This window comes from Crinia signifera, chromosome 9, assembly GCF_055691185.1.
Source record: "Crinia signifera chromosome 9, ASM5569118v1, whole genome shotgun sequence".
Lineage (NCBI taxonomy): Eukaryota > Metazoa > Chordata > Amphibia > Anura > Myobatrachidae > Crinia > Crinia signifera.
In genome coordinates, this window is record NC_139225.1 from 90040898 (window position 1) to 90067314 (window position 26417).

The following is a 26417-nucleotide window of genomic DNA, read 5'->3' on the forward strand; positions in this document are numbered from 1 at the left end:
GGGGGGTTTCTGGGTACTCAGAAACCCCCCTGCGTGCGCTACTGAGCTGTATCGCAAGGGACAGCTCTTATCGCAAGAGCTGTCCCTTGCGTTATTAATCGCATATGTTAGTGCATATACGATTAGAAAGAATGTGGTAGCCATCGGAGGGGGCAAAAATGGGCAGTGGATGTTAGTGCATCCAGTACCATGTGCAATATGACAACATACTGTACATATGCAGCAGAACTGCTTATAGATGTCTTCCTCAAATAATTGGAAGTGGTATTTATATATATATATATATATATATATATATATATGTACTGGATCTTCTTAAAAGTTATCAAATGGCAAAAAGCATTAAAAAGCAGTATTAAAAGTATAAAAAGCACATTAATTTAGCTTAGTTTCAAATGACTTACATGAAAAAAAAATAACAAACAAATTAGAGGTCATTTGAGGCCACTTTAAAAAATTGAACCCAAATTATAGCAAACTTATTTTTTTACAAAAAATATGTATTTTAATTAAGTTTGGGTTACATAAAAAAGCATACAAGTTTATTATAGGGTCATTTTGGCCCAATTAAAACTTTAAATTGCCTAATTAGTGATTAGGGGGTGTGCAAAGGGTCCTGAAGCAAATCCTGACATTTTTACCTTAAAATAAAAGTGTAATATTACCTTTTCACACCCAGGGCCGGTGCAAGGCACCGGAGCGCCCCAGGCGAGTCGGGGTGGGGGCGCCCCGGTGCCGGGGTGGGGGGGGGGGGTGGTACCTGTGAAGAATCTTGCATCCCCAGCGTCCCTGCTGAGTGATGGTGCATGCAGGGGTGTCCGGCGCTGTTATTGTGTATATAAGCTTGTCGCGGCTGGCGGGGTCCCTACAGTGAATAGGAAATAACTAGCGCTTCCCGCGCCGCCGCGCTCATAGCGCTAGTTATTTTCTATTCACTGTAGGGACCCCGCCGGCCGCGACAAGCTTATATACACAATAACAGCGCCGCAGGTTCCACCGGCGGCACGGACACCCCTGCACGCACCAGCACTCAGCAGGGACTCCGGGGACGCAAGATTCTTCACAGGTACCACAGTGCTGGGGGTGAGGGGCGAACTGCCGCCCTCCAGGTGCCGGCGCCCTAGGCAAATGCCTAGAGCTGCCTAGTGGTGGCGCCGGCCCTGTTCACACCTTCAAGGACAGGCATTTCCAAACTGTGGCCCTTCAGCTGTTGTGAAACTATGGCAAGGCATGATGGGACATGTAGTTTCACAACAGCTGGAGGGCCATAGTTTGGACTTGGGGATGTACATTAAAAAAAGCATTTTTTGTTTCTGAAAATGCTTAGCAATTTTGGAAGTGGATTGCAAACAATGGGCCTGATTCAAACTTGCGTACCGTATGCATCACAAAGTCATTCGTGACTGCATGTTACATTTGCCCCACCTGCAATGCACATAACTTTGCCTATTTGAGAGAGATTTTTCTTTTGCGATCAACTCTATATGCAGGACTTTCATTTGTGAGACCTAAGTACATGATTTAGTGTACTAAAAGTCAGATGTCAATCTCTTAGCCAGACCTAAGCTAACTAACCCACCAATCTGAATAAATCATCTTTTGCAAATGATTGGTGAGTGCCCTCCTCAGTGGTTCTATTTGAATACTGGACTGTGTTGCTATATATATATATATATATATATATATATATATAGTGTCCTTTTGTGTGTTTCCGACGAAGCACTGCCATCGGTTGGCAGCGAGTGAATCTACATCTCTCTCTCCCTCACACTAGCTTACATGTTTCAGATAATTTATCAATTTTCAAAGTAGAACTTTGCCTTCCCACTGTGATCTTTTATGTTAGTAACCCAGTAAAAAAAATATCTATTACATTTGTTTAACATGAACTCTCCCAAATAAATTTGTTTTGGTTGCTCTCAGATACAGCCTATCTTCATTTATTACCTTCACTCCCTTGAAGCCATCAAGTCCAATGAGACCAGGAAGGCCGGAAAGTCCCTGTGCCAGACAACAATAAGAAATATGAGTTGTGTACACAGTATAGACATCTGTCATAAAGTTGTGGTTCTAGTGTACTGTATACACATGTTGTTATGATAAACCTTTTAATGATTATTTTGATGGTGTTATTGCAGTAAGTAGATAGAGAATGACTATGGACCTAATTCATGTTTGCACGGAATGGCCGATGTTCATGCAACGGAGCGGTTATCGGCAGACTGTGCTTGTGCTGTGATCACACTGCGCATGCAACAACGGACCACTGCAGTCCCATGGAAAAGGGATTGACAGGAAGTTACTGTTTGGAGGCATTAACGGGGAGTGGCAACAAAAATGCAGGTGTCTCTATTGAAATATAATGCTGTTTTCATGTAGAAGCCGAGGCTTCAAACTGACTTTTGGAGCACGGGTTGGATCCTAGTAAAGATGAAATTCCGGGGGAAGTACTGTGTAAACTGCAGGGACATCTGGCTCAACCCAGGTCTTTACTCTGTGAGTCAACCGGGGTCCTTGACCCTGATTGCCACCAGAGGCGAAGACCCAGCATTTTCCGGAGCCCGAGTGGTGCTTCAACACGCAGTGCAGTGACCTAAACTGTGCATAGGGGGCGTACGTACGTATGGACCCTCTCCCGAAGGAGAAGGGCCCCGTTACTCCCCTAACCCATCTCAACCATAAGGCCCAAGAGGGGAAAATAGGGATAATTGGCTACATAAATCAGGTTCCAGTGAGGGATGTTATAAAGTGACAAGTGTATTTCTACAGAGGACTGGGTGCCTGCAGAATGTTACAGTGCTGCCAAAGAAAGGCCTTATGGGAAAATAGCTCCAATGTATAATCTGGGCAGACAAATCTAGGCATTTGAATATGCAGATACATGGAGAGTGACTACAGCACACAGACCATGCACAACCCAATGTTTTACTGTCCACTGAAAGGAAAAACGCAATTGCTTTACTTTACATTTACTCTACGTATGAATCAAATTGAGATGTTTAGCACACAGTACCGTATCACCAGGGATCCCATCAAGTCCATCTGGCCCGGGAAAGCCCTAGAAAAATAAAAAAGTTCATGAATAGAATCACAGTCCTATGTTTATACCAGATTTCCACAGGTGAAAAGTTAAAAGACTCTTTTATAAAGGAATAATTGATCTATTTAATATGATGGACTAAATGTAACAGCCAACGAGTTGCCTGAGGTGCAGGACTTTCTGGCAATCTGTCCGGTTTTTAAAGTAGCAATCATTTACAAGGCAAAACCAACCTGTTTTTTTCATGTAAATGATGCTACTTTAATAACCACCTACTACCTGGACTACTACCTGGACTTAAGGTGCCCATACACTAGTAAGATTTATCTTCAGATCTGGATGGTTGGAACAAAAACATGATTATGGATGAGTGACAGTTTGTCAGTTTTCCAGCATTTCCAAGCAAATGGTCAACTGTCATTTGCTCTCATCCATAACCAGGTTTTTGTTCCAACCAGACAGATCTTAAGAAAAATCTGCATGGACTTCCGGTGGGCGGGGCGCCTGGAGCGGCCGCATTTTACAAAGGCTCCCAGCTATACCACAGAAAATCCTCATCCATCGACCCTCAAGTGTCCCCTAAGAGGCATAAAACCTCTCCTATTGTGTTCCTTACATCGAGAGGAGTGCGGGGGACACTTTCTGGAGCCAAAAATTGCACAGACCACCGGAGTCCGGCTTTCGGCGCTGAAGGCCTGCATGACCGCCCAAACCCTGGGCGCGAAACCAGAACCCACCCCGGCGACACTTCGCTGACCGGCACCCCTACTAACAAACCTTCGGTCTGAAGGGGGACGACTGGGCTGGAGACGCGGAAACCTCTGCCAACGCGGGGAGCTGCCCGGGAGAGGACGCGGCGAGAGTTCCAGGCCGGAAGAGAAGGCGGAGAACGGACAAGGACCGCGCCGCGTGCTGCGCTTGGAGTCCCGTCACGGCGCACGGCTCAGCATCCGGGGCTCACGACCCTCCCAGCACACAGCCCGGGACGGAGAGACGACAGCCGGCGGTGGTCGAGGGATAGGAGGGTCCACCCTCCCCCGCCCCAACTTCGCCAGACCGAGCTGATACCCGACGGCATTGAGACCAGTCGAGGGAGCCGACAGCACGCGAGACCACCGGGCGCATCAGACGCCCCGCGTGAGTAACAGTCCCCCTCCCTCTACACATATTGGGAAGCCTGAGCCCCTGTCCGTGCCGTGTGGTGACACCGGGGAGGTACGAGATACCCAGCCCTACCCTGCCTATTAAAGAGACCTGACTGCCCGCACAAAGGTCCAGCCCAGAGGCCTGGGAACTGCCCAAGCAGGCCACACAGCCCACGTTTATAAGACCACTATCACCCCTGATCGGCTCGCTGTTAGAGACGACTCTGAGAGCAGGGCCCCGCAAGGCCACCTCAATTGACACGTGACTTGGAGACTCTTCACCCTGCCCTACAATCTCACAATTTCACAGTCAGGGAGTCTCCTGCCCCCCCCTCCTTTTTTCCCCTGCTACAAATCTGGACCCAGGGGTCACCCTGAGCCCCAGTAGGGAGCATTTGTCCTAGCCACTTCCAAGGCAGATATAAGCAGGAGGACCATTAAGGAGCACACCACCCTCCTTTACACCGGCCAGTGTCATTTCTGACTGCCTCCCCAGGCCTAGACTGAACTACCCTGCAAGGATATCTAAGGGAACCCCAAGACCCAGTGAACGGGTGCTTATGGACTGGGAGACCTGAGGCACCCAACACCTCATTAAGCCTGAATGAACTGCTCCCTGCCAAATACGGGGGATCATCTGACAGTAGTCACATTCACTACAACAGCCCAGCCGAGGGGACCCTGTCTTCGATTGAGTTGGATTAAAAGTTTTCCCTTGGGTTTTTTCCTGTTCACAAAACCCCCCTGCCTGGGAAAACCCCAATAGTGCTTCAGAATTATTACAGCGTTTTAGCTACTGTTTAGCTTGTAAGCCATATTCGTTTAAGCAACTCTGATCTAGATCTGGAGAGGGGTGAATCTCTATCCTGGACCAGAGGCGCCATCTAGAGTCAAGTCTGGTTATAGCAAAGAATTGGTTAATAGTGTGTTCTGAACTGTAATTTCCTGTGTACTGACATCAGTACGCCATCTAGGGTTCTGTATTGGAATTGCATTAAGGTGAACATTTCACCTAGACCTTGTTGATTTCTCACATTGATAACACCCTGCCTGACGGTTTTGAATGCTAGCACAGTGATCACCCACACGATTCTCTGAATGATTCAAGAGCATAACAACTAAGTGTCATTTTTGGTCTCAGTTAGTTACATAGATTTGGTGCACAGCTGTAAGGCTACTCTAACTCCAGAGATGTAAAGGGATAATGTGAGCCCACAAGGGGTAACTAGGCCCTCAGAACTTCTCTAGACTATCCAATAGGTTTACCATTCTTACCTGAACACTGGTTTTTGTCTATCGTTAGACACAAAACATAGTGACAATTGAGCTGCCTTGAGGGGTATGGACAAATTCCTTGAGAGGAATTCCCTTACTCAGCCCTCAAGTTCCTCTCAGGACTCCGAAATGAAAAAGAACCGCCAAAAGACAACACAAAATGCCTCCCCCCCCTCCCCCCTACTATTCCCCTCCAATACCCAGACAGGGAACCACTCCAGCTGTCCATCCCACTCACAGTCCATACCCTCCCCTGAGGACAATGCAAAGGTCACTATACAAATGCTGATGCCCTTGCTAGACAAGAAATTTGAAGACCTACATACTAGGCTGGAGGCCTCTCTAGCTAAAATTGACTCCAATACGGCCAGAATAGCCACAGCAGAACAACGCATCAGCGATGTAGAGGACTCAGCCCAGAGTATGCGGGCATTATTAGATAGGAGGGAACAGACCATAACCACTCTCGCAGCCAAAGTAGATGAGATGGAAAATAGAGACAGAAGGTGCAACCTCCGATTTATTGGGATACCAGAGTTGGTTAGGGGTCAACAACTGGAGGAATTCATAACTGTGAAGATAGCTCAAGCCTTAGGGATCTATGATGCCACTAAAATGCTACAAATAGAGAGAGTGCATCGAATAGGGCCAGAGAGGCAGGATCAGGCAGATAGACCTAGACCCACAATTGCTAAATTTCTAGACTTTAGAGCAAAGGAGAAAATGCTCCTGGCCTACAGAGCAGCTCAAACCCTGTCAATAGATGACCAGAGAATCCTGATTTTCCAGGACTTCTCGGCCATAGTGTCACAGAAACGAAAAGAATTTTCCCCGGTGTGCAAAATACTGATAGAGAGGAATCAGAGGTTCGCTTTAATGTACCCGGCTAAACTAAGAATTATGGAGAATGGGCGCCCCAGATTCTTTACTGACCCTAATACTGCCAGGGCCTTCCTGGAAAGAGGCCCCTCTCGTTCTCCTGATAGACAGCCAGATTAATAAATGATGGATAGTCAAATTCACTTCTCCTGTTTATTAAACTTTTGAGGGCCAGTTGCCCCTATAGATGGTTAAAATTTTGCTACTGTAATTTAGTCTGTTTAGGCTACCAGAGCACCTCATATGAAAAATTATGAGGTCCTCAGCTGGTTCAAAGAGTGGATCCCACTCTTTTTGGTTCAATATATTCAAAAACAAGAAACACCACTCCAATGTATGGTTTTATGTAACGTTGTTGTATTTCTTAATTTACAGGTTAATATGTGCAGCTGTATTGTCTTGGTATATCGTCCCAGGGCTGTCCCTCGGACACACAGTCTTCTTTGTTTTGATCGGCAATCTAATATGTGCTTTTTTCTCTGATAGTGCGTTGGCACCTCCCCCCCACAGCGTTGATCCATGTCTGCAGGGCTAGATAGTCGGCAACCGCAGCAAGCCCCTCCTCAACTGCACTTGCTATCATGGAATGTTAACGGCCTCAACACGCCCATTAAGCGTAAAAAGGTAACCTCCCACATCAAAAAATTTAGACCAGACATCACTATGCTCCAGGAGACCCACTGGAAGGGGGACAGTGATTCTACACTAAGGGCGCGTTGGATAGGGGACTGCATAGCTGCCTCTTACAGGACTAAATGCAGAGGGGTAGCGATCCTTCTCCACAGAAACCTCAGATACCAAATACATGATTCTTTAGCTGATCGGGAGGGACGATACTTGCTCTTAGATGTGGAGATCGAAGGAGCATATTTCACCCTACTGAATCTCTACGCCCCAAATGCCTCTCCCGAGCAATTCCTGTCTGGGGTCTCCCAGATCCTGGCGGGACGTACTGTTCATAAACTGATTATTGGGGGGGATTTTAACTCGGTGGATAGCCCCACATTAGACAAATCCCCACCCTTCCTGGGCCGCCCCCCGGCCTCATGGACCTATATCCAGGCTTTAAAAACTGACTTCCAACTCTGTGACCCCTGGCGCTTGCTCCATGACACAGAAAAATCATTCACCCACTTGTCCAGAGCACATCAAACGCTGTCTAGAATAGACTATTTTTTGATCCACAACAGCCTCATGTCAGAAGTGGGGAGGGCGGAGATACACGAGATTTTGGTGTCGGATCATGCCCCGGTATCTTTGAGCCTGCAGCTGAGGGCCGGGGAGGGGGCAGATCGACTTTGGCGTTTTCCAGATTACCTTGCTAAATCAGAACAATTTAAGAACTTCCTCAAACAGTCTTGGCATAATTACCATGATGACAATATAGAACATTGGGAGGACTCGGTTCTGTTCTGGAGAACGTCAAAGGCAGTAATGAGGGGATTGATAATGCAGTTCATATCAAAACGTAAAAAAGAAACAGCACAACAATACAGGGACTTACACAATGAGGTGTCCCGGTCATTTAGGGCATACCAGGCCTCTGGAGCCCCCCCTGACTTGGAGACTTACCTAAATAATAGGAAACTACTCGAATCCTTCCTCACAGCCCAGGCAAGACTCAAAATAGATTACACAAAACAAATGTACTACAAATGGGGCAATAGGTCAGGACGCTTATTATCCCTCATGTCAAAACCCTTTAAAAAGAGGTCCTTCATTACCTCCATAAGAGATCCAGTCAGTAATAGAAATCTGTTCACCACTAAAGAGATACTGACGCACTTTGAGGACTATTATAGAAATCTGTACAAAGACTTCCCAGTTAACAAGGAAAAACAGGAATCCCTGCTGACCGAGGCCAATCTACCCCCCTTATCTCAGACTCAAAGGGACGCTCTCATACGGGATATTACTCCGGAAGAGTTGCATACAGTAATAGCGGGTCTTCAATCGCATAAATCACCGGGCCCAGATGGCTTCTCAGGAAGCTATTATAGGCTGTTGGAAACAGAATTGACCCCCACATTAATAGAGTTATATAACAATATCCTTAAATCTAAACCCCTATTCCCATCATTCTCTGAGGCGTATACCACACTTATTCCCAAGCCGGGTAAGGACCCACAACTTGCGGACTCATACCGCCCAATTTCCCTCTTAAATGTTGATTTTAAAATTTTGACGAAGATAATTGCCAATAGACTGCAGCTGATAGCCGATGATTTGTTTACCAGCCACCAGATGGGATTCATACGAGGCCGTCATTCGGTGAGAGCCATAAGGATGGCCATCTCGGCTGTGATGGCGGAATCCTATAAGAAAACCCCTCAGAGTATGTTACTGAGTTTGGACACGAACAAAGCCTTTGACTCAGTAGCTTGGCCACACCTTTACTCGATCCTAGAGCGCAGGCAGTTCGACAACTCCTTCATAGATCTAATAAGATATTTCTACACTTTACCCACCACCTCATTGCTGATAAATGGGCGAAGGGGCACAAACATTCAAATGTCTAGGGGCACACGCCAAGGCTGCCCACTTTCCCCTTTACTGTTCAACTTATGCATAGACCCACTATTCCGAATTTTGCAATCTTGGCCAGAGTTTGGGGGAATTAAGATAGGGAACTCAGAATTAAAGCTCTCGGCTTTTGCGGACGATGTCCTGTTATATATAGGTAACCCGGGGCAGTCACTAGGGAAAATCCTGAAAAAATTGGACGACTATGGAGAAATTTCAGGTTATACAATAAATGTCTCCAAGTCCTCGGGGCTATTCTTGCACCCTCAGATACACATTCCCACCTGGGGTAGGGGCTTCCCGATCCGTTGGGAGAGGGCTTACATTGATTACCTGGGCATACACCTCCCAAAACGGGCCACGGACCTTTATAGAATTAATATAACAGAGGCGATCCAGACGACATCTAGAGAACTAGAGGGGTGGAAACATTTGAAACTTTCCTATGTGGGTAGGGCCAACCTGATTAAGATGGTGACTTTCCCGCGCCTGCTGTACTTGCTTCAAGCCCTCCCATTGTTACTACCGCAGAGAGATCTGCGACTGTTAGACTCACTGTTCAGGAAATTTATATGGGGAACTAAACGTCCCCGTATAGGACTATATAAACTGCAGCAGCCGGTTTTTAATGGAGGAATTAATTTCCCAAACATTCTACACTACAATCACTCATCTATACTCCGCTTTTTAAGGGATTGGCTACATAGCCGGGAGGTTTACGCTAATACCAGGGTTGAAGGGGAGTTTTTGGTCAACTGTGATCTGGTGGGCTTTCTCCACATGCAAGACGAGGAGGTGGATGAACAAATTAAACTTAACCCACTTCTATGGTCCACACGCAAGGTATGGCATATTCTTAGACATAGACTAAATCTCAATGCCCACAAATCTTTATTCTTACCCTTTATACACAATCCAGAATTCCAGGGAGGCCAGGCGGGCCAACCATTTGGGAGTCTGAGGTCTGAGGGTTTGTCCACTGTCAGAGCCCTGATTGACATTGACTCGAAAAAACCTATGTCTTTTATCAAAGCGTCAGAGAAATTTCCAACATTTGGAAGACACCCCCTGGCTTATATGCAAGCTACACACTATGCATCGCAAGTGATACGCTACTTCTCAGGGGCGGATTGGACAAACGCTCTAGACACGATGCTCCTATCTGGGGTGGCCGAAAGACGGGCTATATCTATTCACTATAATTTTCTCCGGCAAATTATAGACCATGACACTATCACCACAGGAATGAAAGCCTGGACACAGGCGATGCCAGACCTGACATGCCCGGTGCTAACCAAGGCACTGTGGGGCTCCAGGAAACTACTACCCGCCATACAATACCAAGAAATGTTTCTCAACATTTTCCATAAGGCATATTTCTCCCCTCGCAGACAATTCCTCGCTGGAATGGCCCCCACAGCGGCATGCCCGAGGTGCCAGGCCAGTGAGGCAAACCTATACCATTACTTCTGGGATTGCCCCATAATTAAACGATTTTGGCTTCAGGTTAGGAAGTTCGCACAGGACCACCTGGTGAACTATGTCCCTTTTAATGATCAATGGGCTATCTTTGGTATACTGCCTGAGGACCAAAGAATAACCAGAGGGTGTAGGCGGCTATTGGTGATTGTCAGCGCGGTCGCACGCAAGGCCATTCTGCAGACATGGATCGACGCTGTTCCCCCTTCTATGCAGTTATTTAAGACAAAACTGTTCCACGTATTTAACATGGAATGGATTGAGGGACTCTTAGATAAAGAACACCACACTAAGAAAATATTCGATACTTGGGAAAGCTATATAACTGTGCTCTCACCTGAAATCAGAACAAAACTCCATAATTCATTTAAAGACACCCAGTGGTACCTGATGAGACTTGTCTCAGGGGACCCCCCTATAACCATAGATACCTAAAAGTGAGGTGCTTTTACCAATCAGATTGACAGCCCTGGGACACCAAGGGCCAATGGACAGGTTGGATACACCTGAGGGGGGGGAGGAAGGGACGACTTAGACACAGGATATATTTTGCCGAGATCTTTAATATTGGAGGACAGTGCCTGATAAAGGAGATAATACTGCTCAATGACTGTTTCTTTCAAATGTCTGTTACCTGTATGGAAATTGTTATTCATACATTCAATCTGTAACATTGTGTTTTCTGGTGTTTCAATAAAAACATGTTAAAAAAAAAAAAAAAAGAAAAATCTGCATGTGTATGGCCACCTTAACAGTGCACAATGCTCCAATGATACCTTGTGCTGAGGTGAATTTGCTGCCAATAAGCTTCAACGGATCAGGGACTGATGTGAATACTTCACTGTAAAGTGCTACAGTATATAAATTCATAACACTGATCATATTTCTATACAACTTAAAACAAAATACAGAGTTCATTGGAACATGAGATTTTACAAACATCCGATATGGGAGATCTGCACATTTGGGAGAACTGTACCTGGACCACACTTGCCTACCCGCCTGGAATGGCCAGGAGGGTCCCGCAAATCTGGTCCCCCTCCCGGCCCCCAGGGAAGGTGGGCAAGACTCCTGCATCACCGCCACAGACCTACTCCCCCATTCCCCGCTGTATAAAATCCTGAATTTAGCGGGTCCGTGGGGAGGAGCTAAAATTATGCGAAGTGCGCCATTTCCAGATAGGAGTCATAAAAAGTAGGCAAATATGACCTGGGCTGCACTGCTTCCAGTATGTATAGATATTGCTAGACACATATGTAGAGTGGAATGTCTGGCTTCTTACATGATACACCTCCAATACTATCGAAGTAAACAGAAAACCTGCTTCTCTGCATAAGGATCAGTATCTCTTTGCACACTACATTACCTAAATGTTGCCCTCTAAGAGCCCTGCCAATGAGACAAATGAAACTCACCCTTAACCCAGGAAGTCCAGGAACTCCTTTCTCCCCTTTCTCTCCCAGGCCTCCGAATCCCTTACAAAAGACAAAACAGTACAGGTGATATAATATTTACACACACACAGCTATAAAAAAAAACGGTACTTATGTTATATCTGGGCTCCCGTTTTTCTTATGAGACCGCGTCCCCTCGCGGGGCTCGCTGCGCTCGCCACGCTTCAGGCACGGTGGCTCGCTGCGCTCGCCACACTATATAAAATCAACTCCATGCGTAGTTGGATAGTAGGGGTATGAAAAAATGGGGTGCATTTAACATGGGAGCCCAGATAATACATAAGTACCAAAAAAACATACATGGTTAAATTAAGAACTGATTAATCTCACCGGTAGACCAGGCAATCCAGGGTTCCCAGGAAATCCAAGTCGACCAATATCACCCTAAGTAGACACGATACAATATCAATGAAACATTTATCTTAATGAATAACATAAAAACATGCAGCAATCTGGGTGGGGTCATGCTACTGCTGATCCAGATTAATGTGTACATACTGCAAACCTCCCAAATGCCCTGGTGCAGTGGGACTGCCTTATGAACCAATCACAGATGGAAGATGTGTTGCGATCACCATGATCAGCACATTCTGCCTGTGTGAATGGGAGGGGGCTTTTGGTTCTTATTAAAACCCACTAGGATATTACTCAGCTTTAGCTAAAGACTCAGATTTCAACAGAGCCAGCAGGACCTATCTGACTCAGAGGCCGACTCCAGTGGCACAGCTGTATGCTGAATGCTGCAGCTGTGCAAAATTATGCAAATAAAAAGATGCACGCTGACAGCTTCTGTGATCAGCTGCTGTGTCCCAAGACACTGTGTGAACAACAAACATCTACTCCGGCCAGAGAAGCTGTGACCAAGGACATGACCACTGTTTTTAATACAACTAGAAAACAGGGTTGACACCCGTCCCCTCCCCATTTTCTGGATCACTCCCCATTGCCACCACAAGACACCAGGATGTTATTCATGTTCTGGTTTTTGGGGCACTGCGACCAACGAGTGCTTTCACTCATCCCTTAACTCACAGTCACATGGCATGCTCAATAGAGGTACATACTGGATCGCCTATGAAGCCTTTCAGAAGATATTGCTCCATTACTCCGGTAGATGCTGGGGGTCCTGGATCTCCTTGGCGACCAGTGTCTCCCTGTTTTAAATCACAATATGTGTATTTACACAGAGGAATGCAGTCGCCATGCATGGCAATAGTATGCAGAGTAAAATATAGTATCACTTAATGTAGTGTCTTAGATTTGCAATATAATTGGCACCTCTATAAGTGGTAACTTAAACTGGCACTCCATTACATTTTCCCTTGAATATCAGAGGGTTCTCAGAGGAATACATTAATGCAAAATGCTGCCATTTACTAGAAAAAAAAACCCAGAGATTTATGTCTTACTTGTAAAATCTCTTTCTTCGAGGACATCAGGGGCCACAGGCTTAACGCTGGGTAGTGGTGTGGTGAGAGAGAGCATTCCAGCACCATAAATGTTAGACTTCTTGCTGCCTCCCAGACTTCCAGGCTCCTCCCCTCCTCTACCCCGCCTCCAGGCCAGTAAGCTCCGTTTTTAACAAGCCAAGGCAGGAGACGAGAGAAGGAAGAGAAACACCATAGAGAAACACATTGTTAACATATGTGAGTTCACTCAACAGAGGAACCATTAACTTTAATATGTGTGAGTTCACTCAATGGAGGAACTATTAACTTGAACAAAACTAAAGCAGGCGGGGCAGGGAGGGATCCCTGTGGCCCCTGACATCCTCAAAGAAAGAGATTTAACAGATATGACAAATCTTGTTCTATTCTTTGGGACACGTCAGGCGCCACAGGCTTAATGCTGGGACTTAAAGGGTGGGGATGTGTCTGTGCTGGAGCCAGTACACTCTAGCCAAAAGCCAAGACCTGGGAGACAAACTTATCAAATGCGTAAAAGCGCAAGAAAGTATTGGGGGGCGACCAAGTTGCCGCTCCTCAAATTTGCTCAGCTGTTGCACCGCCCTGAACAGCCCAAGATGCCTCCACAGACCTAGTGGAATGTGCCCATACCCCCGCAGGAACTGGGAGGGAGGCACCCAAGTATGTCTAATGGATGACTGTGTGAATCCAGCGGGTAATCGTCTGCTTAGTAGCTGGCCAACCTCTCTAAAGAAACCCAAAAAGAGAGTCTCTGCGAAAAGACTTAGGGCCTTATTCTAGTTCACTCTTTCTGACAAAATCCTTCTTAGATGGACAAAACCATGTGCACTGCAGGTGGGGCAGATGTAACTTGTGCAGAGGGAATTGGATTTGGGTGGGGTTTTACTTCAAAGTGAGATTTATATTGCAGTGTAAAAATAAAGCAGACAGTTTTTACCCTGCCCAGAAACAAAATAACTCACCCAAATATAATTCTCTCTGCACATTTTACATGTGCCCCCCTGCAGTGCACATGGTTTTGTCCATCTAAGAAGGATTTTGTCAGAAAGAGTGAACTACAATAAGGCCCTTAGTGCGGTGCACGTAGATGGGCAATGCACAGAGGACAATCAAGGAGGACCGTTCAGGAGAAGTATGTTGCCCTCAACAGTCTGGAACCACAGTCTCCCGGTTGACGTGAAACCTGCATACCACCGCAAGGAGGTGAGAAGGAACAGTTCGAAGCATAGCCCGATCTTGGAGTATAGTTACCCACAGGACAGGGCTGACAGGTCAGACACCCTCCTGGCCAAAGCAATCTCCAACAGGAAAACTGTCAACAAAGGTCCACTAAAAGGAAGAGCTCAAATGGTGGGGCCTGAAGAGCAGTGAGTACCCGGGAAAGGTCCCACAGGATGACCTGGGGAACAAAGGGAGGCTGGCTATGTAGGAACATGCGGACAACCGGCAACAGTGCCAACTTCCGATGGAACAAGATGGACAAAGCCGAAACCTGTACCTTCCAAGTAGAGAAGCGCAACCCAGTCTCCAGGCCTTTTTGTAAGAAGGACAAAATCCTGGCCAGGCGGTACATCCTGGGATTGAAATGGCGAGCTTGACACCAGTAAAAGTAAGCCCGCCAGATGTGATGAAAGCACCTGCCGCAGAAGGTTTGTAGGTCCTGAGCAATGTTGAGATTACTCGTGTGTTAAAGCCTCTGGTCCGTAACAGGGAGGTCTCAACAGCCACACAGTCAAAGCCAGATGCTGTGACCTGGGTGTAAACATGGTCAGTGAGAGTGCAGATCTGAACGTAGAGGAAGACGGAACGGAGGGGCCATTGGCAGGGCCTGTAGTTCCCGCCTCCAACTTCCGGACTACTCGCCGCCCTTCGCCTCCAACTTGCGGACTACTCGCAAGAGGAGCAAAGTTGGGGGCAAGGCGTACAAGAGAGCAATTTGGCCCTAGGGCTGACAGGAAATCCACCATGCAAGCCCTTGGGGTCACGAGATCTGGGCCAGTACAAGTTGACCTTGAGGTTGTGGCACGATGCCATCAAGTCCGTCTCCGGGTCTGCCGCAATGACGAATCAGCATCTGGAACACCGCCGGATGGAGGGCCCATTCACCGGCATCCAGAGCCTGATGGCTTAGGAAGTCTGCTTCCCAACTGAGGATTCCCTGGAAAAAGATTGCTGAGAGAGCAGGGATCTTTATCTCCACACTGACAGATGCGGAATGTCTGCGCCATGGCAGCTGGACTGCGAGCGCCACCTGGCGGTTGATATAATTTACCGCTGTCGCAAGTCCGACTGGACCAGCAGAGTGGGACCTCCCAGCCAGGGGTCCGTTGGTGGATCCAAATAGGTCTCCTCACTTGCTGGGTCAGGCTTAGAAGCCACCAGTAAAGCAAGAGACGTACAGCCAGTGTTTAAGGCTATCATTTGTGACTGGATGTTGTGGTAGGATCCCGACCACTTGGTGAGGATCACCCATTGGGCATATTTCACTATGCTGGAGGTCAATACCATTGAATCTAGGACCCTCGTGCCGGTATGCACTGACACCCGGACAAGGTAGAGTAGACTCGAACGTGGTACTGCAGTGTCCCGCGGCGTTCCTCTGGCAGATAGATACTTTGATGTGTTTTATCTAAACGGGCTCCCAGATGGCTCATAGACTGAGCTGGAAGCATGGATGACTTGGACCAATTGATGATCTGGGACACAAATGTGGGCATATGGTCCTGGGGAACTTCTGCTGGGTGTGCCAGAAACAACAGGTAGTCCAGATACGGAAGTAGCTGGACTCCCTAGGTGTGAAGCCTGCTGCCCATCACTGCCATGACCCTCATACACACCTAAGAGGCGGCAGGTAGTCCCAAACGCAAAGCCTGAAAATGAAAGTCATGGTCTTGCAGTGCAAACTGCAGAAAACGATGATGTTCCGGCCCTATGGGGATAAGCAGATATGCATCCTGGATGTCCAGAAAAGCCATACAGTCTCCTGGTCATAGGTCCAAGACTATGGCTCACAAAGTTTCCATTCTAAACCTCAGGACAAACTTGTTGAGTCGTATTAAGTTAAGAATTTGCCGGCATGATCCGCTGGGCTCCCTACCCAGAAAAAAAAGCTGGTGTAGAATCCTGAGCCTCCTTGAGCCGAAGGGACATGTGTTATGACACCCTACCGTAGGAGCTTCTGGATGGAGTGTTTCAGAGCTCTGAACTTTTCCCAGTCCTTTGGAGAACCCATGGAAAAGAAAAAGTTGGGTGGGAAACGCAGAAAGGTTAGGGAGTAGCCTCGGGGACAACATCCCGAACCCATGAGTCAGTTGTGGTTTCCAGCTAGACGGCTGAGAACACCAACACACCTGGCCCGGAGAACTTGGCAGACTGGGACCGGCTTCTTGGAAAGGAATGTCCCCTAACACGTGGATGGGGAGTGGGTGGTAGGAAGCTGCCTTGGAAGCTGCTACCGTAGCCACAATTTTATCCAGTTCAGCCCCAAACAAGAGGGAACCCTCAAAGGGAATCACTTCTGAGGATTTCTCAGAGGCCTGGTCCTCCCTCTAAAAGCGCAGCCATGGGGATCTCTGTGCTGCAACAGGCTAAGCAGACATGCGGGAGGTTAGGGGATCAGTGTCAAGAACTGCCTCCCCCAAGTAGGGTGTGGCCTGCACACTGCAGATTAGTCAGTTTTGTACTATTGATTAATAGGTCAGAACTGACTAATCTGCAGTGTGACTTGTAAAGAATGTAAACCTGTCTGACTGAATCTTTCTGCTGTGAGAAATTTATATACCTATATCATGTATGCTAGCTTATATGAAGCACTGAAATTTACTGTATGTGTATATATAACGTCTCTCTCTAAGCCCGGATCCGAGGTTCAGAGGCAATTTCAGCCATAAGGGAATCTATATAATTCAAACGTACTTTTCAGAAAAATTACGAATATTTAATTTGTTTTTTTAAATTAGTAGATGGTATTGGGGGATTTGAACAGAGCCATTACAGTCGCACATCTGGATGGCTGCCTGTCATTTGTCTATTACCATCTATTTTGCTTTTTGTTTGTGTGTATCTTTGCTCATTATCAATATTGACCTTTTAAACGGATATTAATAAAAGTTATATTTTACTTTTTTTTGAGCGCACGTTACCAAAACATATCAGAGAACCCTAAAATACCTAAAAATAAGAGTGCCCCCAAAAAGAGTCATCTTTTCTCCTTGCACAAACATTCTACTATGATCTTAGCCACCCAGGCTGATGCCAGGGCATACCTAGCTATTGCATTTAAAGTGGTGCAAATAAGTTTTAGGAAGTTTTCCAACTTCTGATCTGCAGGGGCGCAGGTGGAATGGGCAGCGGAGATGATCAGACTAGCTTACCGACATGAGCGTCTACAGTCTACAGTAGGAGTAGGGCCAGAGGCTGTGGGTCAGCAGGGTCCTCTAAATTAAGGGCCTCTTTTAAAGCTGTGACTAAGGGTGCCACAGTGATGTGTAAAAGGGCAGCCCTAATGGTACCCCCTCATCAGCATTGGCATTGTTGTACCTAATCCTGTTCATCCTCCCAATCCATTGCTGAAGGAGGGGTTCCCTGACTGTAGCCCTGTTCTGTAAGGATTATGTAGATCCTGAACGGAAACAGAAAATGAGCTCACCCACGGTGGCTCCAACACCTGTGGGGGGATGGCGTAACAGGCTGTAGGGACGGTGCAGATGAGAGCCCACCTACTAGCTGCGCCATCATCTGAGTAAGTAACGTTGCCCAAGCAGGTTCCTGAGAGGAGGCTGAAGTTGTGCATAAACCATCCTGGACATAGTCCTGGGGGATTGGCCAGCATTACAGTACAAACCAGCAATGCTGGGGCCCCTGTCTTATTGGATTTATCCTTAGAAGACATTACCATTTATTTATTTAAAATTCCCCCCTTTTTTTTTTTATACCCTTTTCCCATTTTTTTTAAATGTTTATATAATGTTATATGTTTATATGTTTAGAAAAACTTAACAAATAATTTAATACGTAAAAAAAAAGAAGACACTACCAGGCTCTGTATGCATTAAAACAGTGAAATAGACAGGCAGCCTATATTGTACAGCTAACACAGTATACTCATACTTGCTGACTTTTCTGTTGTCCTCTCCAGGAGAAGCCGATAATGGTATGTCAGGGGGGCGGGGAGAGGCTAACGTCAGCAAGCCCCTACCCCCAAAGCAGTCAAAGAAAGCAATTTGCGGGTCCGCGAATTGGGGGAGGGGCTAAAATGACGCGAAATGCTGCGATTTGCGTCATTTTAGCCCCACCCCTTGCCGCGGACCCGCAAAAACCAGGTATTTTACTAATTTTAGTACAGCATGGAAGGGGGATGCGGGAGGGTTGCCCACCTTCCCGGAGAGGGTAGGCAAGCCTGAGTATACTTCTGACAGGCAGTAATAGTGTTAAAGCAGTACACAGTACACATACAGTGTTGCAATGAAACATGGCACTAGGCCAGTGGTTCCCAAACTGTGCGCCTAGGCTCCCCGGGGTGCCTCAGGTCACTTGCAGAGGGGCCTCGGGTTGGTCATCCAGCACCAATTCAAATTATTTATGGTCAATTATTTCTGGACAAAACCAGTGCTGGTGGCTGGCAATCATAAAATGTGTACAATCAGAACCAAATGCTGCCCTTTACCACATAACTGAACCTAAGAAGTACATATAAACACAATCTACTTAATTTGATATATATTTTTTGGGGCCTAGGGGTGCCGTGGAAAAATTATGATACTCTCTAGGGTGCCGTGATAAGAAAAAGATTGGGAACCCTTGCACTAGGCTCCTTAAGCAGCTATGGCTGACTGCACAATCTCTGTAACCTAACTCCTTAGAGGAAAGGTACAGGGAGGACTGTCTCTGGTAGTGAAGGAGTGGATCATTGGGTGGCTGATAAGCTCTCTGTGTCCCTCTACATGTGCTGCCAGGCAGGAAAAGATCAGTGGCGGGAACCTTTCTGGGCATGCCTTACTACTGTCCCCAGGGGAGGGGCTGTGTGAGGGGAGCGGTAAAATGGCAGGGATCTGATGCGCGTCAGGCGGCCCACTTACCGGCGCCGCTGCCCACACACTGTATCCCTGGTTGGTGCCCGGTCGCGGCTGTGGTCTCCTGAGTGCCCGGGGCCAGCTGCGGTCACTCACCCGTGAGTGTTGTTCAGCTGCTGGGCCCGGATGATGGTGGAGCAGCGCGGGTGACTAATAGACCCCCCAGCACTGCTGCCCTGTCACTGACACACAGTGTAAAAAATAGAATTAAAAAATAAAGATTTAAAAGAAGGCTGCATAATGCGCTGCCCCTCTCTAAGGTGCATGTTGGCTCCTGCCAGCACCGAACTTCCTGGCCCAGAGGCAGGGTAGACTAGGGGAGGAGCCTGGCTGTCTGGGAGGCAGCAGGAAGTTTAACCTGTCTGTGCTGGAACGCTCTCTCACCCCTCCACTACCCAGCATTAAGCCTGTGGCCCCTGAAGTGTCCAGAAGAATAAAAACACACTAAGGGCCACATTTAAAAGGGTGTGAGAATCAGAAAGTGAGAAATTTTGGAAGATTTTTCCCTTTTGTTTTTAAAGCGGCAATCATTTACACTGAAAAAAAAAAAAAAACAGGTTGATTTTGACATGTAAATGAAAACTCTCCCAAAATCTCTCACTTTCTGTTTCTCTCACCCTATTACATTTGGCCCTAAATCTGCCCTGGAAAAAAAGGCAACTAAATGGGCAAAATGAAAAACTCTTTCAATGAGAATTAATCTTTGTTTTCTGCTAAGCCCTATCAGGATTACGTTTTCTTTGGAGAAATGTTTTTTTTTTTTTATTTTATTTCTCAGTCCCCCTATCTGTAGCATCAGGGTCGTAGAAATGGGAATTTCACTTTTAAAAAATGACTATAATTCTTGTATGTAAATATAGCTAAAAAGTTGCTGCTCTTAATGGTCAGTGTCTAAACTAAAAAAGTTGACGAGGGAGTCTTTGAAGTCCCTTCTTCAGGCAGAGTCACGGTTAAACTGTACTACCATCAAGAAAGATCTTTTCATATTAAGGGACAGCGAGCATAATTGTGTATATTGTGGCTGCCGTAAAGTGCACCTGCTGTCGTCATGATTTTGGAGGTGCAAATCATCACGGCAGCAGGTGCACTTTACGGCAGCCGGAATTTGCACAAATGTGCTTGCTGCCCATAGTGCAGCGAAAAAATGTATGCGAATTCTGTCTGAAACCAGCCCGTGAATGGTTCAGGATCAGGTGCTGTTGCCAGCATTGAAACGCAATGGCAATGGCACATCACACCCTATGCAGTTAATAGGATCGACTGGATTGTCATAATGATATTGCATAGATGTCAAAATAATGGTAAATACCTTGTCACCTTTCTCTCCTGAATGATCTAAAGCGCTACCCTGCAAATGAAGACATAGATAGGAATTTCTTATACTAGGCAGCGGAAAGTGCTTTTAAAATAAACCTCTTCCGTGCACAAGAACGAGTTGGTGGGCAACGCCGAAAGGTTAGGGAGTAGCCTCGTGGGTCAACATCCCGAACCCATGCGTCAGTTGTGGATTCCAGCTAGACAGCTGAGAACCCCAACAGGTGGCCTCCCACCTAGGGAACCCCCAGGTGGAGGTCCGTTACGTCATTTGGAGGGTTTGCCCTCTGGCTGAGAGTCAGGGAGCCCATGTCCGAGGGACGCTTACACCTGGCCCGGGGGACTTGGCAGGCTGGGGAAAAGGAATGTCCCTTAACATGGGGACAGGGAGTAGGAGTGGGTGGTAGGAAGCTGCATTGGAAGCTGCTACCGTAGCCACAATTTAATCCAGTTCAGACCCAAACAAGAGGGAGCCCTCAAAGGGAAGCGCTTCTGAGGTTTTCTCAGAGGCCGGGTCCATCCTCCAAAAGCGCAGCCACAGGGATAACGTGCTGCAACACATGGGAGGTTAGGGGACCAGTGTCAGCCATGAGAGTAGTTTCCCATTCTAGCATGACCATAGCCACACAGATTGATGCCAGGGTTTACCTAGCTACCGCCTTTAAAGTGGGGCAAATAAGTTTTTGGAAGTTTTCCAACTTCTGATCTGCAGGGGCGCAGGTGGAGGGACATTTGAAAAAAGGCCCAGAGGCTCTGGGTCAGCAGGATCCTCTAAATTAAGGGCCTCTTTTACCGCTGTGGCTAAGGGTGCCACAGTAATGGGTGACAGGGCAGCCCTTCACCTGAGATGTCCCCCTCGCCAGCATTGGCATCCCTGTGCCTACTCATCATCCTGTTCATCCTCCCAATCCGTTGCTGTAGGAGGGGTTGGGATGAAGAGGGCTCCTTGACTGTAGCCCAGCTCTGTACGGATTATGTAGACCCTGAACAGAGGCAGAAAATGAGCTCACCCAAGGTGGCTCCAACGTCTGGGGGGGGGGGGGGGGGGTTGTTTGATGGCGAAACAGGCTGTAGTGACGGTGCAGATGAGAGCCCACCTACTAGCTGCACCATCATCTGAGTAAGTGACGTTATCCAAGCAGAGGAGGCTGGAGCTGTGGGCAGCACTTGTGCATTGTAGCAGCTTGCGCATAAGCCGTCCCGGACATAGTCCTGGGGGGATAGGCCAGCATTACAGTACAACCCAGCAATGCTGGGGCCCCTGTCTTATTGGATTTATCCTTAGAAGACATTACCAGGCTCTGTATGCACTGAAACAATGAAATAGACAGACAGCCTATATGTTACAGCTAACACAGTATACTTCTGACAGGCAGTGATAGTGTTAAAGCAGTACGCAGAACACAGCAAGCTTTTACAAGGCGTACAATGCAGTTTACAAGGCATACAATGCAGTGAAATAGACAGACAGCCTATATGGTACAGCCAACACAGTATACTTCTGACAAGCAGTGATAGTGTTAAAGCAGTACACATACAGTGTTGCAATGAAACATGGCACTAGGCTCCTTAAGCAGCTATGGCTGTCTGGAGCACAAACTCTTACCTGTCTCCTTGAAGCAGAGGTACAGGGAGGACTGTCTCTGGCAGTGAAGGAGTGGATCCCCGGTTGGCTAATAAGCTCTCCGTGTCCCTCCACACATGCAGTAGGCAGGCAGGAAAGGAGCAGTGGTTGGAACCGAACCTGTATAGGTATGCCTTCCTACTGTCCCCGGGGGAGGGGCTGTGTGAGGGGAGCCCACTCCCCCTGCTAACAAATGGCCACCAGGGAAGATGACTTCATGCAGCACAGGTAAAATGGCAGGGATCCGGTGCGGGCCAGGTGACCCTACTTACCAGGGCTGCTGCCCACACACTGTATCCCTGGTGGTCCAGCAGGAGCGGGTGGCGTGCTCGCCGCTGGGCTGTTACATTCACGCACGCTCCCAGCAGTGAGCATTAATGTTGGTGCCCAGTCACGGCTGTGGTCTCCCGAGTGCCCGAAGCCAGCTACTGTTACTCACCCATGAGTGGTGTGCAGCTGCCAGGCCCGGGTGATAGAGCAGCAGCGCGGGTGTCAAATAGACCCCCAGTGCTGCTGCCCTGTCACTGACACACAGTCAGTGTAAAAAATAGAATAAAAAAATTAAGATTTAAAAGAAGTAAGGCTGCATAATGCTCTATAAGGTGCATGTTGGCTCCTGCCAGCACAAAAAACTGAGCTTCCTGGCCTGGAGGCGGAGTAGAGGAGGGGAGGAGCCTGGCTGTCTGGGAGGCAGCAGGAAGTTTAACCTTGTTTGGTGCTGGAATGCTCGCTCACCACACCCAACCCATGTCAACCTAGTCCCTTGTCGACCTAGACACCTGTCGACTTTGACCCTTGTCGACCTAGATCCCTGTCGAACTTCCCGTTTGCTGACCTAACGTGTTGACCTAATGATTGTTGACCATCCTATGGTCGACCAAACAATCCCAACCCTATAGCTTAAATCTGTAGTATCAGGGTGGTAGAAATGGAAATTTCACTTTAAAAAAATGACTTCTATGATATTCTTTGTAAATATAGCTTAAGAGTTGCTGCTCTTAATAGTCAGAGTCTAAACTAAAAAAGTTGACGATATATATTATTACAAGATTCATAGTCCATTCAGCAGTACCTAAAGAGTCTTTAAAGTCCCTTCTTCAGGCAGAGTCACGGGTAAACTGTACCATCAAGAAAGATCTTTTCATGTTAAGGGGCAGCGAGCATATTTGTGTATATTGTGGCTGCCGGAAAGTGCACCTGCTGCTGTGATGATTTCGCAGGTACAAATCATCACAGCAACAGGTGCACTTTATGGCAGCCAGAAATTGCAGAAATGTGCTTGCTGCCCATAGTGCAGTGAAAAAATTTGTGCGAATTCTGTCTGAAACCAGCCCGTGAGTGGTTCAGGATCAGGTGCTGTTGCCGGCATTGAAACGCAATGGCAATGGCACATCGCACCCTTTGCAGTTAATAGGATCGACTGGATTGTCATAATGATATTGCATAGATGTCAAAATAATGGTAAATACCTTGTCACCTTTCTCTCCTGAAGCATCAAAAGTGCTAACCTACAAATGAAGACATAGATAGGAACTTCTTATAGTAGGCAGCGGAAAGTGCTTTTTGAATAAACATCTTCCGTGCACGAGAACGAGTTAAGCGGGCAATGCCGAAAGGTTAGGGAGTAGCCTCGTGGGACAGCATCCTGAACCCATGTGTCAGTTGTGAACCCAAACAGGTGTCCTCCCACCTATGGAACCCCCAGGTGGAGGTACGCTCCATCATGTGGAGGATTTGCTGAGAGTCAGGGTGCCCGGTGGTCCAGGGACGCTTACACCTGGCCCGGAGGACTTGGCAGGCTGGGGCCGGTTTCTTGAAAATAAATGTCCCCTTACATGGGGACGGGGTGTAGGCGTGGGTGGTAGGAAAGCTGCCTTGGAAGCTGCTACCATAGCCACAATTTTATCCAGTTCGGACCCAAACAAGGGGGACCCCTCAAAGGGAAGCACTTCTGAGGTTTTCTCAGAGGCCGGGTCCATCCTCCAAAAGCGCAGCCACAGGGATCTCTGTGTTGCAACAGGCTAAACAGACACCTGGGAGGTTAGGGGATCAGTGTCAAGAACTGCCTCCCTCAAGTATGGTGTGGCCTGATGTACCCTCTCAACAGGTACAGGTTCTCCGCAGGCACACCCTCGGCAGTGTCAGCCGCAAGAGTAGTCTACCATGACCTTAGCTACCCAGGCTGATGACAGGGCAAATAAGTTTTGGAAGTTTTCCAACTTTTGATCTGCAGTGACGCAGGTGGAATGGGCAGCGGAGATGATCACACTAGCTTACCGACAGGAGCGTCTACAGTAGGAGAAGTTTCCCAGCTGACCCTGTCCTCTTGAGGGAGGTCCTCTAAATTAAGGGCCTCTTTTACCGCTGTGACTAAGGCTGCCACAGTAATGCGTGACAGGGCGGCCCTTTACCTGAGGTTTCCCCCTCGTCAGCATTGGCATCCCTGTGCCTACTCATCATCCTGTTCATCCTCCCAATCCGTTGCTGATGGAGGGGTTGGGATGAAGAGGGCTCAGACTGTAGCCCAGCTCTGTAAGGATTATGTAGACCCTGAACAGAGGCAGAAAATAAGCTCACCCAAGGTGGCTCCAACACCTGGGGGGGGGGGGGGGGATGGTTTAACAGGCTGTAGTGACGGTGCAGATGAGAGCCCACCTACTAGCTGCGCCATCATCTGAGTAAGTGACGTTATCCAAGCAGAGGAGGCTGGAGCTGTGGGCAGCACTTGTGCATTGTAGCAGCTTGCGCATAAGCCATCCTGGAAATAGTCCTGGGGGGATAGGCCAGCATTACAGTACAAAACAGCAATGCTGGGGCCCCTGTCTTATTGGATTTATCCCTAGAAGACATTACCAGGCTCTGTATGCACTGAAACAATGAAATAGACAGGCAGCCTATATGGTACAGCTAACACAGTATACTTCTGACAGGCAATGATAGTGTTAAAGCAGTACACAGGAAGCTTTTACAAGGCACACAATGCAGTGAAATAGACAGACAGTCTATATGGTACAGCTAACACAGTATAATTCTCACAGGCAGTGATAGTGTTAAAGCAGTACACAGTACACAGCAAGCTTTTACAAGGCACACAATGCAGTGGCATAGACAGACAGCCTATATACAGTAGTACAGCTAACACAGTATACTTCTGACAGGCAGTGATAGTTTTAAAGCAGTACACAGTACACATACAGTGTTGCAATGAAACATGGCACTAGGCTCCTTAAGCAGTTATGTCTGACTGGAGCACAAACTATTACCTGTCTTCTTGGAGCACAGTTACAGGGAGGACTTTCTCTGGCAGAGAAGGAGTGGATCACTGGGTGGTTTATAGGCTCTCCGTGTCCCACCACATGTGCTGCCAGGCAGGAAAGGATCAGTGGTGGGAACCTGTATAGGTATGCCTTCCTACTGTCCCCGGGGGGGAAGGGGCTGTGTGAGGGGAGCACACTCCCCCTGCTAACAAATGGCTGCCAGGGAAGATGACCTCATGCAGCGCTGGCAAAATGGCAGGGATCTGGTGTGTGCCAGATGGCCCCACTTACCAGGGCTGCTGCGCACACACTGTATCCCCGGTGGTCCAGCAGGAGTGGGTGGCCTGCTCCCCCGCTGGGCTGTTACAGACGCTAACTGCGCGTGCACATTCGCACGTGCTCCCAGCGGAGATCGCGATAACTGATGTTGGTGCCCGGTCATGGCTGTGGTCTCCCGAGTGCCCGGGGCCAGCTGCAGTCACTCACCTGTGAGTGGTGTGCAGCTGCCGTGCCCGGGCGATGGAGCAGCAGCACGGGTGTCTAATAGACCGCTAGCGCTGCTGCCCTGTCACTGACACACAGTCAGTGTAAAAAATAAAATAAAAAAATCAAGAATTAAAAGAAGTAAGGCTGCATAATGCAGCCCCTCTCTAAGGTTTAACCTTTTTTGGTGCTGAAATTCTCTCTCACCACTCCACTACCCAGTGTTAAGCCTGTGGCCCCTGACATGTCCCGAAGAATAAAAACAAACTAAGGGCCAAATGTAAAAGGATGTGAGAATCAGAAAGTTAGATATTTTGGGAGAGTTTTCCCATTTTTTTATGCTGCAATCATTTACACTGAAAAACCAGGTTGATTTTGCCATGTAATTGATTGCCTCTTTAAAAAAAAAAGTGAAAACTCTCCCAAAATCTCTCACTTTCTGTTTC

At 47.5% G+C, this 26417-nt stretch overlaps 1 protein-coding gene across 5 annotated transcripts in view; it reads right to left on the reverse strand.

Annotated features, from left to right (window-relative positions):
• Nucleotides 1–26417, reverse strand: part of COL4A6 (collagen type IV alpha 6 chain) — a 279946-nt gene that overhangs the window by 61624 nt on the left and 191905 nt on the right. For 2 of the 5 annotated variants that reach the window (XM_083159361.1, XM_083159358.1), the window contains exons 13-18: nucleotides 20603–20641; nucleotides 12860–12949; nucleotides 12126–12179; nucleotides 11757–11816; nucleotides 3014–3058; nucleotides 1948–2001 (exon numbers count right to left, since the gene is read on the reverse strand). In XM_083159361.1, coding sequence (XP_083015487.1) covers nucleotides 1948–2001; nucleotides 3014–3058; nucleotides 11757–11816; nucleotides 12126–12179; nucleotides 12860–12949; nucleotides 20603–20641 — 342 coding nt within the window. Of the gene's footprint in view, nucleotides 1–1947; nucleotides 2002–3013; nucleotides 3059–11756; nucleotides 11817–12125; nucleotides 12180–12859; nucleotides 12950–20602; nucleotides 20642–22213; nucleotides 22378–23700; nucleotides 23740–26417 lie in introns of those variants that run through there. The other 3 variants (XM_083159359.1, XM_083159362.1, XM_083159360.1) reach the window with 3 other exon arrangements.